Source organism: Prionailurus bengalensis, chromosome B2 (assembly GCF_016509475.1).
Source record: "Prionailurus bengalensis isolate Pbe53 chromosome B2, Fcat_Pben_1.1_paternal_pri, whole genome shotgun sequence".
In the NCBI taxonomy this organism is placed as follows: Eukaryota; Metazoa; Chordata; class Mammalia; order Carnivora; family Felidae; genus Prionailurus; species Prionailurus bengalensis.
The window spans coordinates 31,357,712-31,375,876 of NC_057349.1; the positions used below are offsets into that span (position 1 = coordinate 31,357,712).

Genomic DNA, 18,165 nt, shown 5'->3' on the forward strand with positions numbered 1-18,165 from the left:
AGCTGTGAAAAAGGCAAGCTCTGGAGCAACAAAAGTACTTTCTCCAGACTAAGGAGATAAGGAAAGTCTTCCTAGACCCAACCACTGAGTTAAATCTTGAAGAACTTGGGATAAATTGGGAGGGTGGGTCAGGGAATGGGAAGAACACACCATATGCAAAGGTACAAAGAACTTAGGAGGGCAGGAAGTTAGCTGTGGCTGAAGCTTAACACAACAGGAAAGGGGGCTACAAATGGGCTGGACCACCTTGCATACTCTGAGGAAGATCTGAGCAGAAAAGAATGAAGATCACTTGAAGGACTTCACAGAAGTGACATCACCCTATGTGTCTGCTAGGAAAACAATGACTTCGTGAATAATGGCTGGAGGAGATGAACCAATGGTGTGGAAACTTCTTTGGAGATGAGATCATATAAGACTAAATGAAAGTTGTTTGTTTTAGTTTTTATTTATTTATTTTGAGAGAGGACAGAGAGAGCTTAAACCGGAAAGGGACAGAAAGGAAGAATTCCAAGCAGGCTCCACACTGTCAGCACAGAGCCTGATGCTCGGCTCGAACCCACGAAACCATGAGATCATGACCTTAGCCGAAATTAAGAGTCGGATGCTCAGCTGACTGAGCCATCCAGATGCCCCTAAGACTAAATACAAGTTATAATAACAACGGGACTAGAGACAGAGAGTGGATTCAGAGCCATTTACCTGATCTGATTATGAATTCAAGATTATGAACACAAGATATAATATAATTTGTTGGTTGAGATTGTGGACTCAGAGGTCAGGCCTGGATTCAACTCCAACTCCACCACTGTATAACCTTGGAAGTTATTTAATCTCTTTGAGACTGTTTCCTCATCTGTAAGATGGGGATAATAACAACCAATCTCATAGAGTTGAGAGGAAAAGGACTAAATATGATAATACCTGAAAAACATTTAGCATAGTTCTTATTCATATTAAAACTCTAATAAATGGTAGATATTATCAAATGTCTTATTAACACTGTTAATTAGGGAACTGTGCTCTACTCCCACCCCATACTCTACAGACATCAGTGAGAATGGGGAAAGATACAGAGAGGCAACCTGGTGAATATTTATGTCATATTGGCTAATATTTATCTGAAAGAACGGATAAGACACTGATAGGATAGCTGGCAAAGTAGTAGCTATAGTTACCTCTGGAAAGTGAAACAAGGGTTAGTTTTACGAATATGTGCCATTTACGTAATAAGAAAACAATTTTTTTGTAATTTGACTTTATTTTTTACTTTTTAAAATTTACATCCAAATTAGTTAGTATATGGTGAAGCAATGATTTCAGGAGTAGATTCCTTAATGCCCCTTTACCCATTTAGCCCATCCCCCCTCCCGCAACCCCTCCAGCAACCCTCAGTTTGTTCTCCATATTTATGAGTCTCTTTTAATAAGAAAACAATTTTTAAATAGATGTATTATATCACAATACACTACTCAGCACCAGGGAAATGGTCACAGATAACACCTCCCCCCCCGCCCTCCCCCCCCCCCACTGCCAGCCGCAATAAGAGCACACGTGGTCCAAACTTCCAGCATGCTTCCCAGACTCCAGGAATGACTACCCAGAGACACGAGCCCAGGGAAACTGAAAGCACGAGCTGCTCTGGGTCACGGAGATGGCCATGAGAGGGCTTGGTGTCCTGGGGCCTCAGTCCTCCAGTTGTGTCTGCAGCAGACGGGAATAGAGGTCCTGCCCCTCAGCTAGCTGAGTGTGCTCCAGCAGCTCTCCCTGCCTGAGCACCAGGATCTGGTCCGCACTCTGCACCGTCTTCAGCCTGTGCGCGATCACCAGCACCGTTCGGTCCCCACGGGATCTCCAGTCCTGCAGCTGAAGGGGGAGGGTCACAACACCTCAGAAAGGTAAGAACGGGGTGGGCACCACGTCCCCAGTGGGCACCATCTCTTGTGGCCCAGGGTGAAGAAAGCATGAAAGACCAGAAAGTTGGAATGAGTGCAAGATAAACTGCCCTTCCCTCTCAGCTGTCCCACTGCAGGAGGCGGATAGAAAAGGGAGCTGTGGAGAAAGAGGGGGTGTTCCCACACCCGGGATTCTCCATTCCATTCCCCACCCCCTGAAAAGGCACAGAGACTCATCCGCCCAATTCTGCATAGACTGGTCCTTCAAACGTGCCTCCTCAGGTCCCACTGTCCTGCCCTCCCACACCAGTACTTACAGACTGCTCACACTGGACGTCCAGGGCACTGGTGGCTTCATCCAGGATGAGGACTTGTGGGTCCCGCACAAGGGCCCGGGCGATGGCCAGACATTGTTTCTGTCCCACAGCCAACTGATTCCCTTTCTCCCCTACATCTGAAGAAATGAAGAAATACCCTTCTTCAGACACCAGTGGCCACAACAACATCCTCCTCAGGAGCAGGGGCAAGTGTACAACTGGTATTTCCCCTCGCACGCATCAGGGTATGAGAGCCGGTGTGAGGACCTGTGGGGGCTGCCCTCATAGGGGGAGCACGCTTCATAGAGGGAGCACTACTCCCACCGGCTGTTGGGAACAAAGATTCCCGGACAGGACAGGCAACTAAAGAACTCCTGGTGTTGGGGAAGGAGAAGTCGGAGCCAACCAAAGGGCAAGGAAACACCAGACATGGACTTGCGGGGACACAACCCACACCCCCAAGAATCTCCAGTTTCTCTTCTGACCGAAGGTACCTGAATCCAGTCCATGCTCCATCTCCTGTATGAACCTGTCTGCACTGGCACCGCGGGCAGCAGCCATCACCTTCTCATCACCGCAGCTCTTCAGCCCATAAGCAATGTTGTCCCTCACAGAACCCGAGAACAGCACAGGCTCCTGCCCAACCGAAGCCACCTGTGCAGAGGCGATGGGCGCAGAGGGCTGTGCGTAAACCCCCATGGCAGGGATCCTCCTTACCTCCTCGTCTGCCTCCCTCAGAATGGACTCTTCATGGGGTGCCTGGGTGGCTCAGTCGGTTAAGCATCTGACTCTTGATTTCGGCTCAGATCATGATCTCACAGTTCATAAGATCGAGGCCCGAGTTGGGCTCCACGTGACAACATGGAGCCTGCTTGGAATTCTCTCTCTCTCCTTCTCTCTCTGCCCTGCCCCCGTTCACACACACACACTCGCTCTCTCTCCAAATAAATGAACTTAAAAAAGAAAAAAAAGAACGGGCTCCTTGTGTTTCTTCCACGGATCTCCCATGCTGTCTGCACATGGTTCTTCCCTCCTATCTCCTCCTAACCCTCTTCTTCCTCCCCACCCACCTGCCGGTGCAGGTAGCAGTGTTCATACTGGGAGACGGGCCTCCCGTCCAGCAGCACCTGCCCTTTAGTGGGCTGATACAGATTCTGCAGCAGGGCAGCCACGGTGCTCTTCCCAGACCCATTGGGTCCCACCAGTGCAGTCATCTGACCAGGACGTAGGGTGAACGTCAGCCCCTAGAAAAGTCAGGAAACAGTTAGAGGCTTGCCTCCGGACCCTCGCCTTCTCTTTCTATCAGAAGTAAGATCAACTTCTCAGAAGCAAATGGTCTACAGGCCTCGCCCCCTGGGAGCGAGGGGTCCAGGTTCCCTCCCCCTTTCAGACACCTTGAGCACAGGCTGGTCAGGGCAATTGGGATATGCAAAAGAGACATCTTGGAATTCCACAAGCCCCTGCAGAGTGGAAGGCGCCAGTGTCCCCAAAGGAGGCATATTTGGCTCTCGGTCCAGGTATTGGAAAACTTTCTCGGCAGCCCCTATGTTGCAGAGCATATCTCCACACATGTATACCAGGGCCTGGAAAACAGAAAGGGAGGGGTCAGCTAATCAAACGTAGCTTCCCCAGACGCCAACTTCCCAGCTCCTCACACACTCCCCTGCGACACCCTGGCCAAGTCTCTCCTCCCCTCATCCATAAAGGATCCCCTAGGGGCACCTGGGTGGCTCAGTGTGTTAAGCGTCTTCAGCTCAAGTCATGATCTCACGATTCGTGAATTCGAGCCTGGCGTCAGGCTCTGTGCTGACAGCTCAGAGCCCGGAGCCTGCTTCAGACTCCGTGTCTCCCTCTCTCTGCCCCTCCCCTGTTCACATTCTGTCTCTCTCTCTCTCAAAAATGAATAAACTTAAAAAAATTTTTTTAAAAAAAAGGATTCTCTACCTTCAAATGTATAATTTAGATGGAATTTAAAGGCAACCCAAAACCCCACTTCTGCCAATTCACAATGTAAAGGATGGAGAGGTCCACACCCCTCCCATATGGCACTATTTCTATCCCCAGACCCTTCCTATCACTGTTCCATATCATTTGGGCACACTCGTCTTGTCTAACTAGATAGATAGGGAGCTCCTTAAAAGCAGGCACGGTGCCCACCTCATACCTAGCCCAATTCTCCATACATGTAAGATGTTTCACAAACATCTAGGAAAATTATACAATAAACACCAAGACCAAGTAACTAATTATTTTTTGAAAACCAGTAAATATTGGGAAAGAACTAAATGCTATTTTGCCTTTCCTACTCAACCTGTACCACTGGGTAACCAAAGAGCAGATGAGGGGAAGTCTCCCTGCATATAGATGCATTCCGGCTAGTAAATGGAGGAAGGGGAATGTGTCCCTGTTTTGCAAATCCTAATAATTCAAGGGGTCTAGGCACTGAGCATTCATGGCTGACGCCCCCACACATATACACAAGAGAGAGATAAATGGAGTACATACACATATGTTACCTGTATGAAACCACTGTAGTGCATGAATTTGAAGAATTACTTGACTTTTTTTTTTTTTTTTTTGGTGTGATGAGGGCTTTGTGGCCAGATTTTGTAAATATAGAGATATTTAGAGATACGTACTAAAGCATTTACAGATAAAACTATATCTTCAATTTGCCTCAAAATAATATGGGTGGGGGTACAGAGGAGACAGACTGGCCATGAGTTGAGAATTTTAAAGTAGGTGATGGGTACATGCAGATTCATTACAGTTTATCTTTTTTTTTTTTTGCATATGTTTAAAATTCTCCATAACACAGTGAGTTGGGGGTTGTTTTGTTTTGTTTTGTATTTTTAAGGGCAGCAGATAAAGCCGAAGGCCCAGAGGCCAGAGAGGAAAGAAAACCTGGGTATGCACAGGTTCCTGACTCACATGCACATGCGTGGCCGCCACCTCCTGGTAGAGCAGAAAGGAGAGCAGTGCACCCTGGGTGAGGTCCCCAGCCAGAATCTGCTGCAGTCCACGGTACAGCATCAGTGCCTGCATTCCCAAACGCAGCATCTGGAAGGTGAAAAGAAAGGCACTGAGAGGGGCACCTCAGTGGCTCAGTCCGTTAGGTGTCAGATTCTTGATTTTGGCTCAGGTCATGATCTCGCGGTTTGTTAAGTTCAAGCCTTGCATTGGGCTCCATGCTGACAGTGCAGAGCCTGCTTGGGATGTTCTCTCTCTGCCCTTACCCTGCTCCCTGATCATGCGCTCTCTCTTCTCTCTCTCCCTCTCTCTCTCTCTCTCTCAAAATAAATAAACTTAAAAAAAGAGAAAGGCACTGAGAAAGAGTCCACATTCTTTGCCCTCCCCACTCCTACCACATTGAACAGCAGAGACCCCAGGATGAGCTGGAAGTTTCCCATTGCTTTCCTTGCCCCTACCTAGGTCCTACCCCCCACCCCCCACCTCTCCTCACTCCCCCACACCCCCAGCCCCCTTGACCCCCACCCCCCTCACCTCTCCCCTCCATCCCCTGCCATGCAGCCTTCTCACCCTCCGAAAGAGCCCATAGAGGGTATGTTCCAGGTCTCGTTGCCACCACAGCTGCCGGCATCGCTCCAGGGCCTCCTTATAGAGACAGATCTCCAGCTCCTCGGCCCCAAAACTGCGCACGGTCTGCAGCCCTCCAACTGCCTCCCGCACCACCTGCCCTGCTTTTGCCACTGCGTTCTGGATCTCCTGGAGCACTGCCTGGAAAAGGAGGGCAGGGGATATGAGGGGCTGACTTGGGAGAAGATAGGACACCCCCAGGTCTCATTCCTGCCCTTGGGATGCTCTGCTGATCTACCTAAAAATATCAAACTGTCCTCTTTCACTCTTCTTCCATTTCTTTCCAGAAGGACTCATGACAGTAGAGAGGGAGGGAACAAAATATTACCAAGCTCTCAGTGCTAGGTAGTGTGGGAGATACACGCTATTTGTGTTCCTTCATTTAAGGTAATTCACACCAGTTTCAGTGTCTGAATGAAGAAAGAAGGGGTAGTTTTCCTAAAGGGCCACAGCTAGTTAACAAAAGGTGGGGATGTAACTCAAAATGGATCAAAAACCTAAACCACAGCTAAAACCATAAAACTCTTAGAAGAAAACATAGGGGAAAATCTTCAGGACACTAGATTTGGCGATGATTGCTTGGACATGACACTTAAAGCACAAGCAACAAAAGAAAAAACAGATAAGTTGGTCTTCATCAAAATTAAAAACTTTCATATATCAGAGGACTCCACCAACGGAGAGAAAAGGAAACCCACAGAATGGGACAAAACATTTCCAAATTACGTATCTGATAAGGGGCTAATCTCCAGAATATTGAAAGAACTCCTACGACTCAACAAGTAAAACACAACCCAATTTTTAAAATGAGCAAAGGACTTAAATAGACATTTCTCCACAAAATATATAAAAATAGCCAATAAGCACATGAAAAGATGGTCAACACCACTAATCATTAAGGAAATGCAAATCAAAACCATGGTGAGATATCACTTCATAACCATTAGGGTGGCCCTTATTTTTTATTCTTTTTTTTATTTTTAATGCTTTTTATTTTATTTTTGAGACAGAGATAGAGACAGACAAAGCATGAGTGGGGGAGGGGCAGAGAGAGAGGAGGACACAGGATCCGAAGTAGGCTCCAGACTCTGAGCTGTGAGCACAGAGCCAGAGCCCGACATGGGGCTCGAACTCACGAACCATGAGATCATGACTTGAGCCGAAGTACTGAGCCAACCAGGCACCCCAGTCCTTATTTTTTAAAAAGTGGTACATATATGTATACAACAGAATTTTATTCGGCCATAAAAAAGAAGAAAATCTCACGATTTGCGACAACATGGATGGAACTTGAGGGCATTACACTAAGTGAAATGAGCTAGACAGAGTAAGACAAATACTCTATGATGTCATTTATATGTGGAATCTAAAGAAAAAAAAATTTCACAGAAAAAGAGATCATCAGATCTGCAGTTACCAGAGACCGGAGGCAGGGGTGGCTCAGGTCGTGATCTTGTGGTTTGTAGGTTCAATAAGGGATTGATTAGAGGAAGGTGGTCAAAAGGTACAAACTTCCAGTTCTATGCTAAGTACTGGGGAATGTAATAAAGAAGAAACAAACAGAAGATAACAAGTGCTGGAGCGGGATGTGGAGAAACAGAAATCTTTGGGTATTGCCAGTGGGAACGTAAAATGGTGCAGGCACTGTGGAAACCAGTATGGCGGCTCTTCAAAATATTAAATACAGAGGCACCATATGATCCAGTGATTCTACTCTTGGATATATGCCCAAAAGAACTGAATGCAGAGACTCGAACAGATATCTGCACACCCATGTTCACAGCAGCATTATTCACTATAGCCAAAAGGTGGAAGCTACCGAAGTGTCCAGCAACAGATAAACAAACTGTGGTCTATGCATCAATGGATGATTAGCCTTGAAGCGGAAGAAAATTCTGACACGTTCTACCACACGAATGAACCTGGAGGACATTACAGTAAATGAAATAAGCCATCACAAAAAGACAACTACTGTATGATCCCTCCTGTATGAGATACCTAGAGTAATCAAATTCATAGAGACAGAAAGTAGAATGGTCATTGCCAGGCGCTGGGAGGAGGGGAAATGGGGAGTTATCATCTACTTAGGTACCAAGTTTCAGCTCGGGAAGATGAAGAAAGTTCTGGAGATGGAGGGTGGTGATGGTTGCACAGCAATGTGGAATGCACTTAATGCCACTGAAATGGCATAATTAAAAACAGTAAAAATGGTAATTTTTACATTATATATACTTTACCATAATTTTTCTAAAAAGAGAGAAAGTGGAGCTGATATTCAGACTCAGGACTTCCTGACTCCATGTTTCTACTTTTCTCTACACTCCATCCAAATTCCCTCCCCTAATTATAAAGGGGAAAATTCTATCTAAAACCCTCTAAGACAGCACTTTTAATCTTTTGTGGGGAAGGTATGTACAGACTCCTTTGAGAATCTGATAAGAAGTTATCCTCTCCCGGGGCGCCTCGGTGGCTCAGTCGGTTGAGTGTATGACTTTGGCTCAGGTCATCTCAAGGGTTCATGAGATTGAGCCCCATTTTGGGCTCTCTGCTGTCAGCATGGAGCCTGCTTCTGATCCTCTGTCCCCCTCTGTCTGCTCTCTGTATGCTATTTAAAAATAAGTAAAATATTTTTTAAAGATTAAAAAAAAAGTTTATCCTCTCCCCAGAAAAATGCTCCCTCTCCTTCTTGTCTCTCTCTCTCTCTCTCTCTCTCTCTCTCTCAAACACACACATACATACACACACACACACGTGTGCACACACATATGCACACACACGTTTATATAAAGTCCCAGGGGTCAGGGCCCTTCTGAAGCCTGTCAGAACCGCTGCTCTTGGGGCTGAGAAGAGAAGACCTTTGGGAGAGCTTTCTTCTCCCCTGGGGATTCCCCAACAGCCACACATACCTGATGGCGGACATTGTACATCTTTTCACCAGCTATTACCAGAGGCATCTCGAGCAAAGAGAGGAGGGTGAGTCGAGGGGACAGGCTGATCATGAAGCAATACAGCCCCACCGTTTTGACCAGGCTTCGCAAGAGCACATTGGCATTAAAAGCAAGCCACTGGCTCAACATTTTGGTATCGGAGCTCAACCTTGAATTCAGTTCCCCTGGGGAGGACAGAGCCGGGGAGGAAATGGTGTGTAATGGAAGAGCCCCAGAGACACCTCCCGCCCCGACCCTCCCCATTGACACAGCCCCCTCATCCAAACACCCCCCTCAGTTGCAGAGAGACGGGTGGAAGCCACCCCACTACCCTGTCCCAAAGAGAGCACAGCAGCTCCTTGTGCGGGCACAGCAGGTGGAGGCGGGAAGAGAAACTGTTTGGGGGTGGGGCGGGGAGGGGTAGTGGTCACTGAGGGGCAAGAAATGTCCAGGGGAACCCACACCTGGACTCCAGGCCCCACCTGTCTTAGTCTCCTGGAAGAAACCGAGGTCCTGGCGCAGAAGGGAGGAGAAAAGCTGCTCCCTGACCCGCACGTTGATACTGGACTCGGTGAAGGTGAAGATGCCTCCTCGGGAACCTGCGCACAGGGAGCTGTGGGGTAGGGAGGAGAAAGGGGATGAACAGGAAAACAGATGCAGGGAAGGAGGAAATGAGTGAGGGAAGCAGAGGAGAAATCACGGAATGAAAAGAAATGCAAGGTTGGAGAAAGTGTACCACAAGAGGCAGAAGAGAAACAGAGAGGGAGACAAGGGGAGGGGCAGGAATAAACAGAGAAAGAAAAAACAGGTCATGGTGAGCTAGATATGGGAACAAAATCACAACACATACAAATCCACGAGCATTTCTGGGGTTCACTCCATGCAAGGCACAAGGGAAAACTGTAACAGCAATGAAGAGATGCCGTCAAGACAAATAGCCTATGACTTGCTTCTGACCTGGCCTCCTTCGGTGCTGTCCCTCCAGCCTTCCCCTCTGTCTTGGTCTCTTTCCTCCCCACTCTGAAGTCTTTCTTCCTCGTCCCACATACTTTATTGTGGGAACCACAGCAATGAATTCCCTTGCCCTCCCATTCTCTGGAGCCCCAGAGTCATGCTGTTCCCTCATCTCTACTGTCCCTGCTGTTGAGAATTCCTCTTAGACCAACCACTTTTCCAACAAAACTTAAAGGAAAAGTACTTCACACAATATGGCTTCTAACACAAACCTAGTTACTCTGTTTAGAAGGCTGCTGGGGTCGTCAGATGTAAAATGAGGAGGGTTTGAACTCTGGAGATCACAGTGAGAACGGACAGAAAAGAGCCACAGGAAAAAAACACTCTGAAAGCAGAGAGTGATGGGGCTAGTGTCTGAACATCAGAAAGGCATCAATGATACTGCTGCTTGGAGCCTAGGAAACTGATCATTTCATAAATGGGAATAAGAAGAGGAAGCCACTTTCAAGAAGACCAGGAGGGAGGATGATACATTTGGAGCTCTGGGTATGTGGAGTGTGAGATGAGAGTGGGTGACCCAATGGGAATGACAAGGAGGCAACCGGATTATAAGACTGGGGCTGGGTGTAGAAATATGGAAACGCTTTCTTAGAATCAAAGAACTGGGTCATGAGGAAAGACTATATTTGAGGGTCCAGAGAAGGAGAAAAATTCTCCAGAGGATATAGAGTGGATTGGGAAGTATAAAGGGAGTCTATAAAAGCTAACTGAAGAAAGAGATCAATAATAAGAGATTATTCAAATGCCAAATGCTACAAAGAAGAAAAGAGAATAGAGGACTGATTTTAAAAAAAAAAAAAAAAGCAGTGGCTTGACCAATAAGTACTTTTGAGTAACTGGTTTCAGCAAAGGGTAGCAAGGATGGAATGGAAGTACAATGTTGGGTAAATATGGTGAATGAAAGAATGAGTGAATGGGTGTGTAAAATAGAATGGTGAATGAATAAACACGGGCATTTTTAGTTTAACTATTTTATGCTTTGCGAACAAAAGCATATGAAAACAAAGTTAGGAAATGGAGGGTACCTGTAAAGATGTGGGACTACCAAATGGACCCAAACATCACCTACCTCACAACGGATATGACGCACATGGAAAAGATGGCGCTGGCAAAGGCATCAGGCTTGAAATCCCCTCCAAGGATGTCAATGACACGACCAGTATAGTAAGGGATCCATGTCTCCCCTGAAATAGGTATGAAGGAGAACAGATGAATGTGCCGGCACCAAGGACCTCTGCCAACCCCCAATTCACGATGCCCTCTCCTGACTCACCCCATACGGCACCACCAAGGAAGATGAAGGCCAAAAGGAGGAAAGGCAGGTCTGGCCTGGAGAGCTTCAGCAGCTTCCACATCAAGTCTGTGTTGTTCTCCTGGCCCTGCTTCTCCTGGGCTCCTGGAGAGCTCAGCAGGGCCCACATTGCCCAGCTTAGCCCCGCAGCCCCGTACTCCAACAGCAGCCAGCTCCAAGGGGCCGAAGCCACTCTGACTGGGGGAGCACTCAAGGCCCCTGGGACCAGGGCTCTCAGGGAGAGAAACAGCGGGATCACCAGGCAGAGAGGGGGCAGCAGTGTTCTCACCAATCCTAGCAGTCCTCCCACCTGTAGCAGCCACCAGAGCCCTCCGAGTCGCAGGGTCCCCTCCAGCCACAGGCCTGGAAGCCCTCGGGGAAACAGAGCCCCTAGAGTCCCCTGAAGCAGCCAGAGTAGAGCCAAGTCAGCCAGCAGCAGGAAGGCCCAGGCTCTCAGGCCACAGAAGCGCATGGTGTTATCTACGGATGGAAGATGAGGAATTACAGAGGTGGGGTCCCAATCCTCGCCCTTAGCCTCACCATCCCGACTCTGCCCAACCCGCCCATCGGCTTCTCATTTTACCCACCCCTACCCTGAAAGATCCCCTGGGTCCCCGGTGCCCATAAGTACGTCCCTCCTACCATACAAGGCATTCTGCCGAGCAGAGGGAGCCTCATCCTTTTTTTTTTTTAATTTTTTTTTAATGTTTGTTTATTTTTGAGAGAGACAGAGCATGAGCGGGAGAGGGGCAGAGAGAGAGACAGACAGAATATGAAGCAGGCTCCAGGCTCTGAGCTGCCAGTACAGAGCCTGATGCGGGTCTTGAGCCCCCAGACCGCAAGATCACGACCTGAGCCTAAATCGGTCGCTTAAATGAGCCACCCAGGCGCCCCAGGAGCCTCATCCTTTAAAAAAAAAATCCCGTGACCCCCGACCCCGACCCCGACCCCCCCCCCCCCCCCACACACACACCCGTCCGCCGCAGCCGAGTTCCGAAGAGCCGCCCTGCGGTCCCCGCCCGGCTCTCTCGCACTCCCCGGGGTCCAGGGGGACGGGCAGCAGGGGGCGCGGAGTGGGTGGCGGGTCGGGATGCGTCCGTTAGCGCTCCAGGCTTCCGGCCACACGAACTCACCAGCGGCGGCTTCGGGACTGCAGTTCCGGAGGACTTTCTGCTACGTGCTGAGCCCCGAGCTCTGAAACTCGCTCGCCCAGGCTCACCTTCGTTTCCCCCTTCTGTCTGCCCGCGACGCTCCTCGAGCTGGGGAGTCCCGGCGCCCGCCGCTTTCGCTTTCTCTTCCCCAGACCCAGCCCCGGTTCCGGGCAGGGCCGCCAGCAGGGGACGCGCGACACCTGCCGACCGCGGAGCCCCAGTGTGGAGCCGGGCGAGCATTCGCCAAGCCTGGCAGTGAGCTTCCTGCCCTTAGCAACAGTTACTCTGGAACAGAACGCTGTTGCAAGTGTTTTAAATTGTCATTAAGTAAAATAAAGCTATTTCAAGAGCTGAGATGTTTTGTCATTGGAGAACCACTAGATTTTCTCGCCTCAAGCTCTTACTACCTGAAGCTCTGGTCCTATTTTGAGATCTGCCTCTTCCTCCAACCAAGCCCCAGTTTTAGGGTCTGGGATCAAAACAGGGCCAGATCCTGAGTGAAAAACGCTCAGGACCTCTCCTAGATAGAAGGTTCCAGACACTTTCACCAGGGCCTACGTGGGTTTCCACTTAACCAGATTTTGAGCCAAAAGGCCCTGATTCTTCATTTTCATCTGCCCCCTCAACATAGTACCTTGAGCAGAGCACTTGTTCAGATGCCTCTACATTTGTGTTTCAAATTACGTTGGGAGCACCTTTGGCATATGAGGAAAATGGACTTTTTTCCTGGTGTATTTTAACAGTGATTAAGCCGTAAACAGTATTCTAAATCCCGCCTGACCCAGGGCCCATCTACGGAACATGCAGATTTGTTTATTCCAGAAATAACTCTTCAGATTGAAACAATCTGCCAAACTCAAAATATCCCCAAAGTAAGGATCACTTGCATTCCAAACTACCCCTTTGTTACTGGGGTGTTTACCAATGAAGCACTTCTGGTTTAAAGAGGGGTGGGGGATTTGAAGTAGGGGGTTACTGAAATCACTCCAACCTTGCCATTCTGGGATTTGAAGGCTCTCTCCCTGTTGAGCAAAAGCTCCCTGTTCAGCTACCTCCTACTTTCAGGTTTGTCCTTTGACTAACTCCTTAAGAGGTGACATACCCCATGACACGCACCTCCAGCGTGACTCAAAAAATCTCCTCATGTCTGTTTCATATTTCTAACCTGCTTACTTTTTCTTCATATTCTCCTCTTCAGGGAGTCCTTTTCCTCTTCAGTCATGGTCCTGTCATGACCCATCATGAAATGGAACCCCTAGTGTCCATCTTTGCATTCAATATCCAGTATCTCCAAAGTGTTATTTGAGGTAAATGGTACCATGTTTACAATCACCATATACACGTGAGGTGGAAGCTTTTTCATCTGACTTCACAAAGTCAAAAACAGTTGCTCTAGTACCCTACTCCCAGACGCCCAGACCATTAACAATGGACCACACAGGAGTCTTCAGGTCGCGTCCCTATAAAAAAGGATCCTAACCTAAACTAAATGGCAAATAGGTGTCCACAGACAATGATCGGCCTTCCTGAGGGCATGGAGAGAGGAGTGTGGAAGGAAAGCCCAAGAGAAATGTTTGGTGAAGCCCCATTTCTTAGGTAGGGGTTTGGGTCTCTTCTCAGGGAAAACTTCTCTATTTCCTGCCCCTCCACCCAACAACCCCAGCCTCAAGCCCACTCGGCCACGACACAGAGGCACTTATAACCATTTTCCTTTATTGTGTTTAGTGGGGCAACCAGACGCTGGGGGAGCGGGAATGATCCCTGAAACGGAGAACACCCAATAGGGTAAAATCCACCCTGCCCCCACTGGCCGCTGGTTCACTTCCACAGAGCTCAGGTCAGGCCCCTCTTTCCTGTGGGGTGTAAGCTGGCCTGGTCCCTGAGTCGGCCACGTTTTGCCAGAGAAGGCGTGTCTGGCCGCCGCCATTACTGACTAGCCTCCCGGTACCGGTGCAGCAGGTCACTGACGTCTGTACTTTCCAATTTCACCCAACCGTCTTCCTTCATGTGGTACACTGTGGGCAAATGAGAATGAACATGGAGTCACCTTTCACTTCAGCAAGTTTCTGTCAATGGTGTTATGTGGAAGGTGACAATAACAGACGCTGAAACATAGGCTGCAAACATACCTTATTACTAGACCGTCAATGCCCCTCTTCTGATGCTGAAAACCTCCTCCCTACTGTGCCTCCCCTGACACTCCCAATCTCAAATCCCCCCTCCCCACCCGGGAGCGTGGTAGTGGTAGCATTGGTCTCTTACTATTGACAACACCTCCAGAATAGCTGTCTCGGTGGGTGGCGTAAACGATAGCCCTGCGGCCCAGCTCATAGGCCTCTTCAGGGCTCAGATCGGGCCGGTAGCCACTATCCATGACCCCATAGGCATAGGTGTTCCCACTGCCAGTGGAGAACATATTTCCTGAGAGCCGAGTCCCATCTGAATTCACATAGTAGAGTCCAGGACCCTATAGGAAACAAGAAGGTTCCAGGTTGGTATTGGGGAGGGAGTTTTTAGTAACATACGGGTTCAAGTATGAGCCAAAAAAGTGGATAAAAGAGTTACTGCAGGACCGCATCTTAGTAACAATCACAGAACTTCAGGAGGAAAAAAAGTTGGAATCAGCTATCTTATCGAAAGGGACAAGCTTATGAAACAGTGGTCCACATCTGGACCCAGAAACAGCCCATGGATATGCCGGAACGGTTCTGTAACCCAGTGTTCTCTGCGCCGCGCGTCTTGTAGGGCAGGGAGTGGGAATGTATGATGGGGAACCTGGCCTCTCATCTGTTCGAAGGGAATATGGAGAATGGAAAGCACCCACCTTCTTATCCCAGCCGCAGATCATACTGCCCATGGACAGGCCCATGCCCCGGTACTGGAACACCATGTTGGAGAGCAGTTTGGAGGCTGCCGACACTGAGATACGCTCCCCGTTCCGCAGATAGTACAGCCTGGGTACAACAGGGTAGAGGGTGCAGAACACTCAGAGGTGGCAGAAGGCTGGATCTCTGAGCAACCCACTTGATACACAGGAAGTGATTAAAGAGATAAGCATTTGGGAGGAATGGTTTTGTAGGATCTAAGGATCAGGGAGAGATTTATTTGGGACTTAAAGTATCTGGGGGCACCTGGGTGGCGCAGTCGGTTAAGCGTCCGACTTCAGCTCAGGTCACGATCTCACGGTCCGTGAGTTCGAGCCCCGCGTCAGGCTCTGGGCTGATGGCTCGGAGCCTGGAGCCTGTTTCCGATTCTGTGTCTCCCTCTCTCTCTGCCCCTCCCCTGTTCATGCTCTGTCTCTCTCTGTCCCAAAAATAAATAAACGTTGAAAAAAAAATTTTTTTTAAAAAAGTAAAGTATCTAAACCACGTGAAGAAATCCTAGTAAATGATACCATCCCACCAGGATTGATGATGCCAGGGCTAAATGACTGACAAATTATCTGGCTTACTAGCTGGAGCACAGGCTGAGATTTGGGAGAAGGCCTTTATCACCAAAAGGCTGTTTTGTGAAGTACTACATTAGCACAGGGGGAAAGGATGAGGAGCAGTGATCTGGAGGTTCCAAGATTCAGAACTGACCAAAAGGCTTAGGAGGGAGATGAGAGGCCTCGCCTACCTGCACTCCTTGGCCAGCAGACGCTCCCAGTACTGACAGTCCGCCGCAGAGCCAGACATGGTGCCAAGCAGGTAAGGGTTAATCTCAATCACCTTATTACACCTTAAGGTGGCTGGAAGAAGATGGAGTTTTGAGAGAGGAGGAACGACCCTGCAACTCTCCCTGTGTGTCCAAAATCAGTATCTGCTTCTGCCTTGGTGCAGATGTTGGCTCCTGCTGAGAGGGGGGCCCAGCTCCCCAGGTTCTGCCTGCTGGAACACACACACTCACCGATGTAAGTCCCAGCAGAAGCACGAGAATCCACCGCCACAACCACTCCATGCTGGAACTTGAAAGCCAGCGTGGTGGTGCCATGGGCCATCTCGATCTGAACATTCCTTTCTCCATTCCCACCATGGGACTGGAAGAATTCAGTGGGCTAATGAGAGAGAAAAGGCAGAGAAAGGGGCACTGAAAACTTCTGAATCACGGGGCTCCAGGAGAGGGCTTAGGAGAGTTTTGAGAACGAAGAGATAGGCAGAGATTCTCCAGCCACCAGTAACTGGAACGGTTAATAACCAATCCCTACAAGGAAATGACCTGGGAAAAGAAGAAGCACGTGACACCAACCTTTTCCATTTTCCAGCACAATGGATATGAAAGGAAATAAATGTTAGCCGTAACTAAACATTGTAAGGGTGGCTTTAATGGGTTTTTTTTTTCCATTCATAAGTCCTTTAACCTCCACAACGGGTGTTGTTAATAATATCCCCATTTTACAGAAGCGATGCCCCAGACCTTGCTTGACTAAGTGATTGAGCCAAGACACAACAGTTGAGTGGCTGAGAGGAGGCTAACAGCCAAAGTTCGCCGGTTTTCCAAGGCACTCCACGGCCCCTATAGCATACAATAGCCCCATGCCAAAGGCTCCGTGATTTGCGTGTGATGGAGAACTGGCAGGAAAGCTCTCTGGTCTTCCTCCACCACACCTCTAACTCTTTGCCCTAATCTGTTACTTTCTAACCCTCAGGCGGTCGGCCCCTGATTCCCACGTGGCCCCCGCCCTGGCACCGCGCGCTGGACGCGGCTCTCCTTGACGGAAGGATGGCCCGCTCTGGGTTTCCTGGCCTCTGGGTGGTCTCAAGGGAGACCCCCCCCCCCATCCCCCTGCACCCTCCTCCCCGCCTTCCCTCGGGGTGTCTTACAGCCCTGACCTGCATTCCTCGGGGGAGGGCGAACTCCGGAGATCGCAGAGAGAAACTGTAGTGTCCAGGGTCCGACCGAAGCTGACTGCCCAGGGTGGAGAAAGCGCAATCCTTCCTCTGCCCTCGGGGGGCTCCGCACACCTCCAGGAGCGCCATGATCGCCTAGGACCCGGAGATGTGTCGGAAAGGGGAAGCGAAAGCGAAAGCCCGCAGCCTTAAGGGGAGGGAAGCAGAATTTTTTCCGCATCCCCCTGCCCTTTCCAAGAAGAGGCCGGTGGGCGGCTGGAGACCAGGAATATTAGGAACAGGTTTCTCTGCGCCGCCCTTATACGGGCTGAGGAAACCATGGATGATAGACTGTCAGAAGAAAAGGAGAAAGAGAGGGGGCGACTTCGAAAGCCCTCTTGGCGCTGAGATTTCAGTAGACACCAACACGCAGCCGGGCACCTTCTGGACACTTACCAAGTGGGTATGGGATTGTATGGCCTTAAAGGCGTAGCCTCAACCAGAAAGCTACAAGTCAGTGAGAAGCAGGGAGCAGTTTCACCTCCGGGAGCTGCGGTGTTCATAGAAGCATCATTTTATAAAAGCAGGAGAAAGAGGAGGACGTGGGGGCAGTGAGTCTTGAGGACAGGTTCTGGGACAACCGGCAAAGGAATATACCCGCAGCGTCTGGGGGAAGGAGAAGGCTCAGTGTCTGAACCTTTCGACTTGGTCCCTCAGGGCCTCTCCCGGTTCAACGATCCCTCTAACCTACAGCCACCCGCAAGAACCGCCCTTTCTGCTCGCACCTCTTCGCACGACTCCCGCTCTACTGAGCACGGTGAGGGAACTTCTCTAAGCCCCGCCTCTCCTTGCAACCTGTGTTGGCCTAAACTGCCCGGCAACTGTTTACGTCACACGACCATGGCCCTCCCAGAATGGACGAGATTTACTAGACAACCCCGCCCACTAGGCTGAAATTACCCGCGGCAGGTGCCACTTCTGAGCCCGGTGAGCTCTGGGGGAAAGGACCCAGGCGGGGCGGGGCAGGTGGTGAACTGAGCTCAGCGCTTGGCGCGCTTGCACTTCCTCTAGTTGCGCTCGCCCTCCATCTTCCACCTCAGAAAGGCCACCGCTCCGAGCTGCAACTGCTAGTGCTTGGAGGGCGCTGTATCCCACTCTGACTCAT

The 18,165-nt window shown here is 49.5% G+C and overlaps 2 protein-coding genes across 3 annotated transcripts; both read right to left on the reverse strand.

Annotated features, from left to right (window-relative positions):
* Positions 1-1,402: 1,402 nt before the first annotated feature.
* Positions 1,403-12,350, reverse strand: TAP2 (transporter 2, ATP binding cassette subfamily B member). Of its 2 annotated transcripts, none has more exons than XM_043591091.1 (12): positions 12,175-12,350; positions 11,024-11,521; positions 10,820-10,934; positions 9,219-9,349; positions 8,716-8,921; positions 5,753-5,950; positions 5,144-5,272; positions 3,607-3,795; positions 3,283-3,456; positions 2,707-2,866; positions 2,213-2,349; positions 1,403-1,866 (listed from the first exon to the last, which is right to left on the reverse strand). In XM_043591091.1, the coding sequence occupies exons 2-12, from the start codon at positions 11,511-11,513 to the stop codon at positions 1,687-1,689; spliced, it is 2,109 nt and encodes a 702-aa protein (XP_043447026.1). In that variant the 5' UTR covers positions 11,514-11,521; positions 12,175-12,350; the 3' UTR covers positions 1,403-1,686. The 2 variants fall into 2 exon arrangements, with proteins under 2 accessions (XP_043447026.1, XP_043447027.1); XM_043591092.1 differs by lacking the exon at positions 12,175-12,350 and adding an exon at positions 12,015-12,136.
* A 1,535-nt stretch (positions 12,351-13,885) lies between these two features.
* On the reverse strand, positions 13,886-17,842 carry PSMB8 (proteasome 20S subunit beta 8). The gene is made up of 7 exons (XM_043591095.1): positions 17,786-17,842; positions 17,004-17,156; positions 16,081-16,228; positions 15,811-15,922; positions 15,017-15,146; positions 14,455-14,659; positions 13,886-14,207 (listed from the first exon to the last, which is right to left on the reverse strand). The coding sequence occupies exons 2-7, from the start codon at positions 17,148-17,150 to the stop codon at positions 14,119-14,121; spliced, it is 831 nt and encodes a 276-aa protein (XP_043447030.1). The 5' UTR covers positions 17,151-17,156; positions 17,786-17,842; the 3' UTR covers positions 13,886-14,118.
* Between the last annotated feature and the right edge of the window lie 323 nt (positions 17,843-18,165).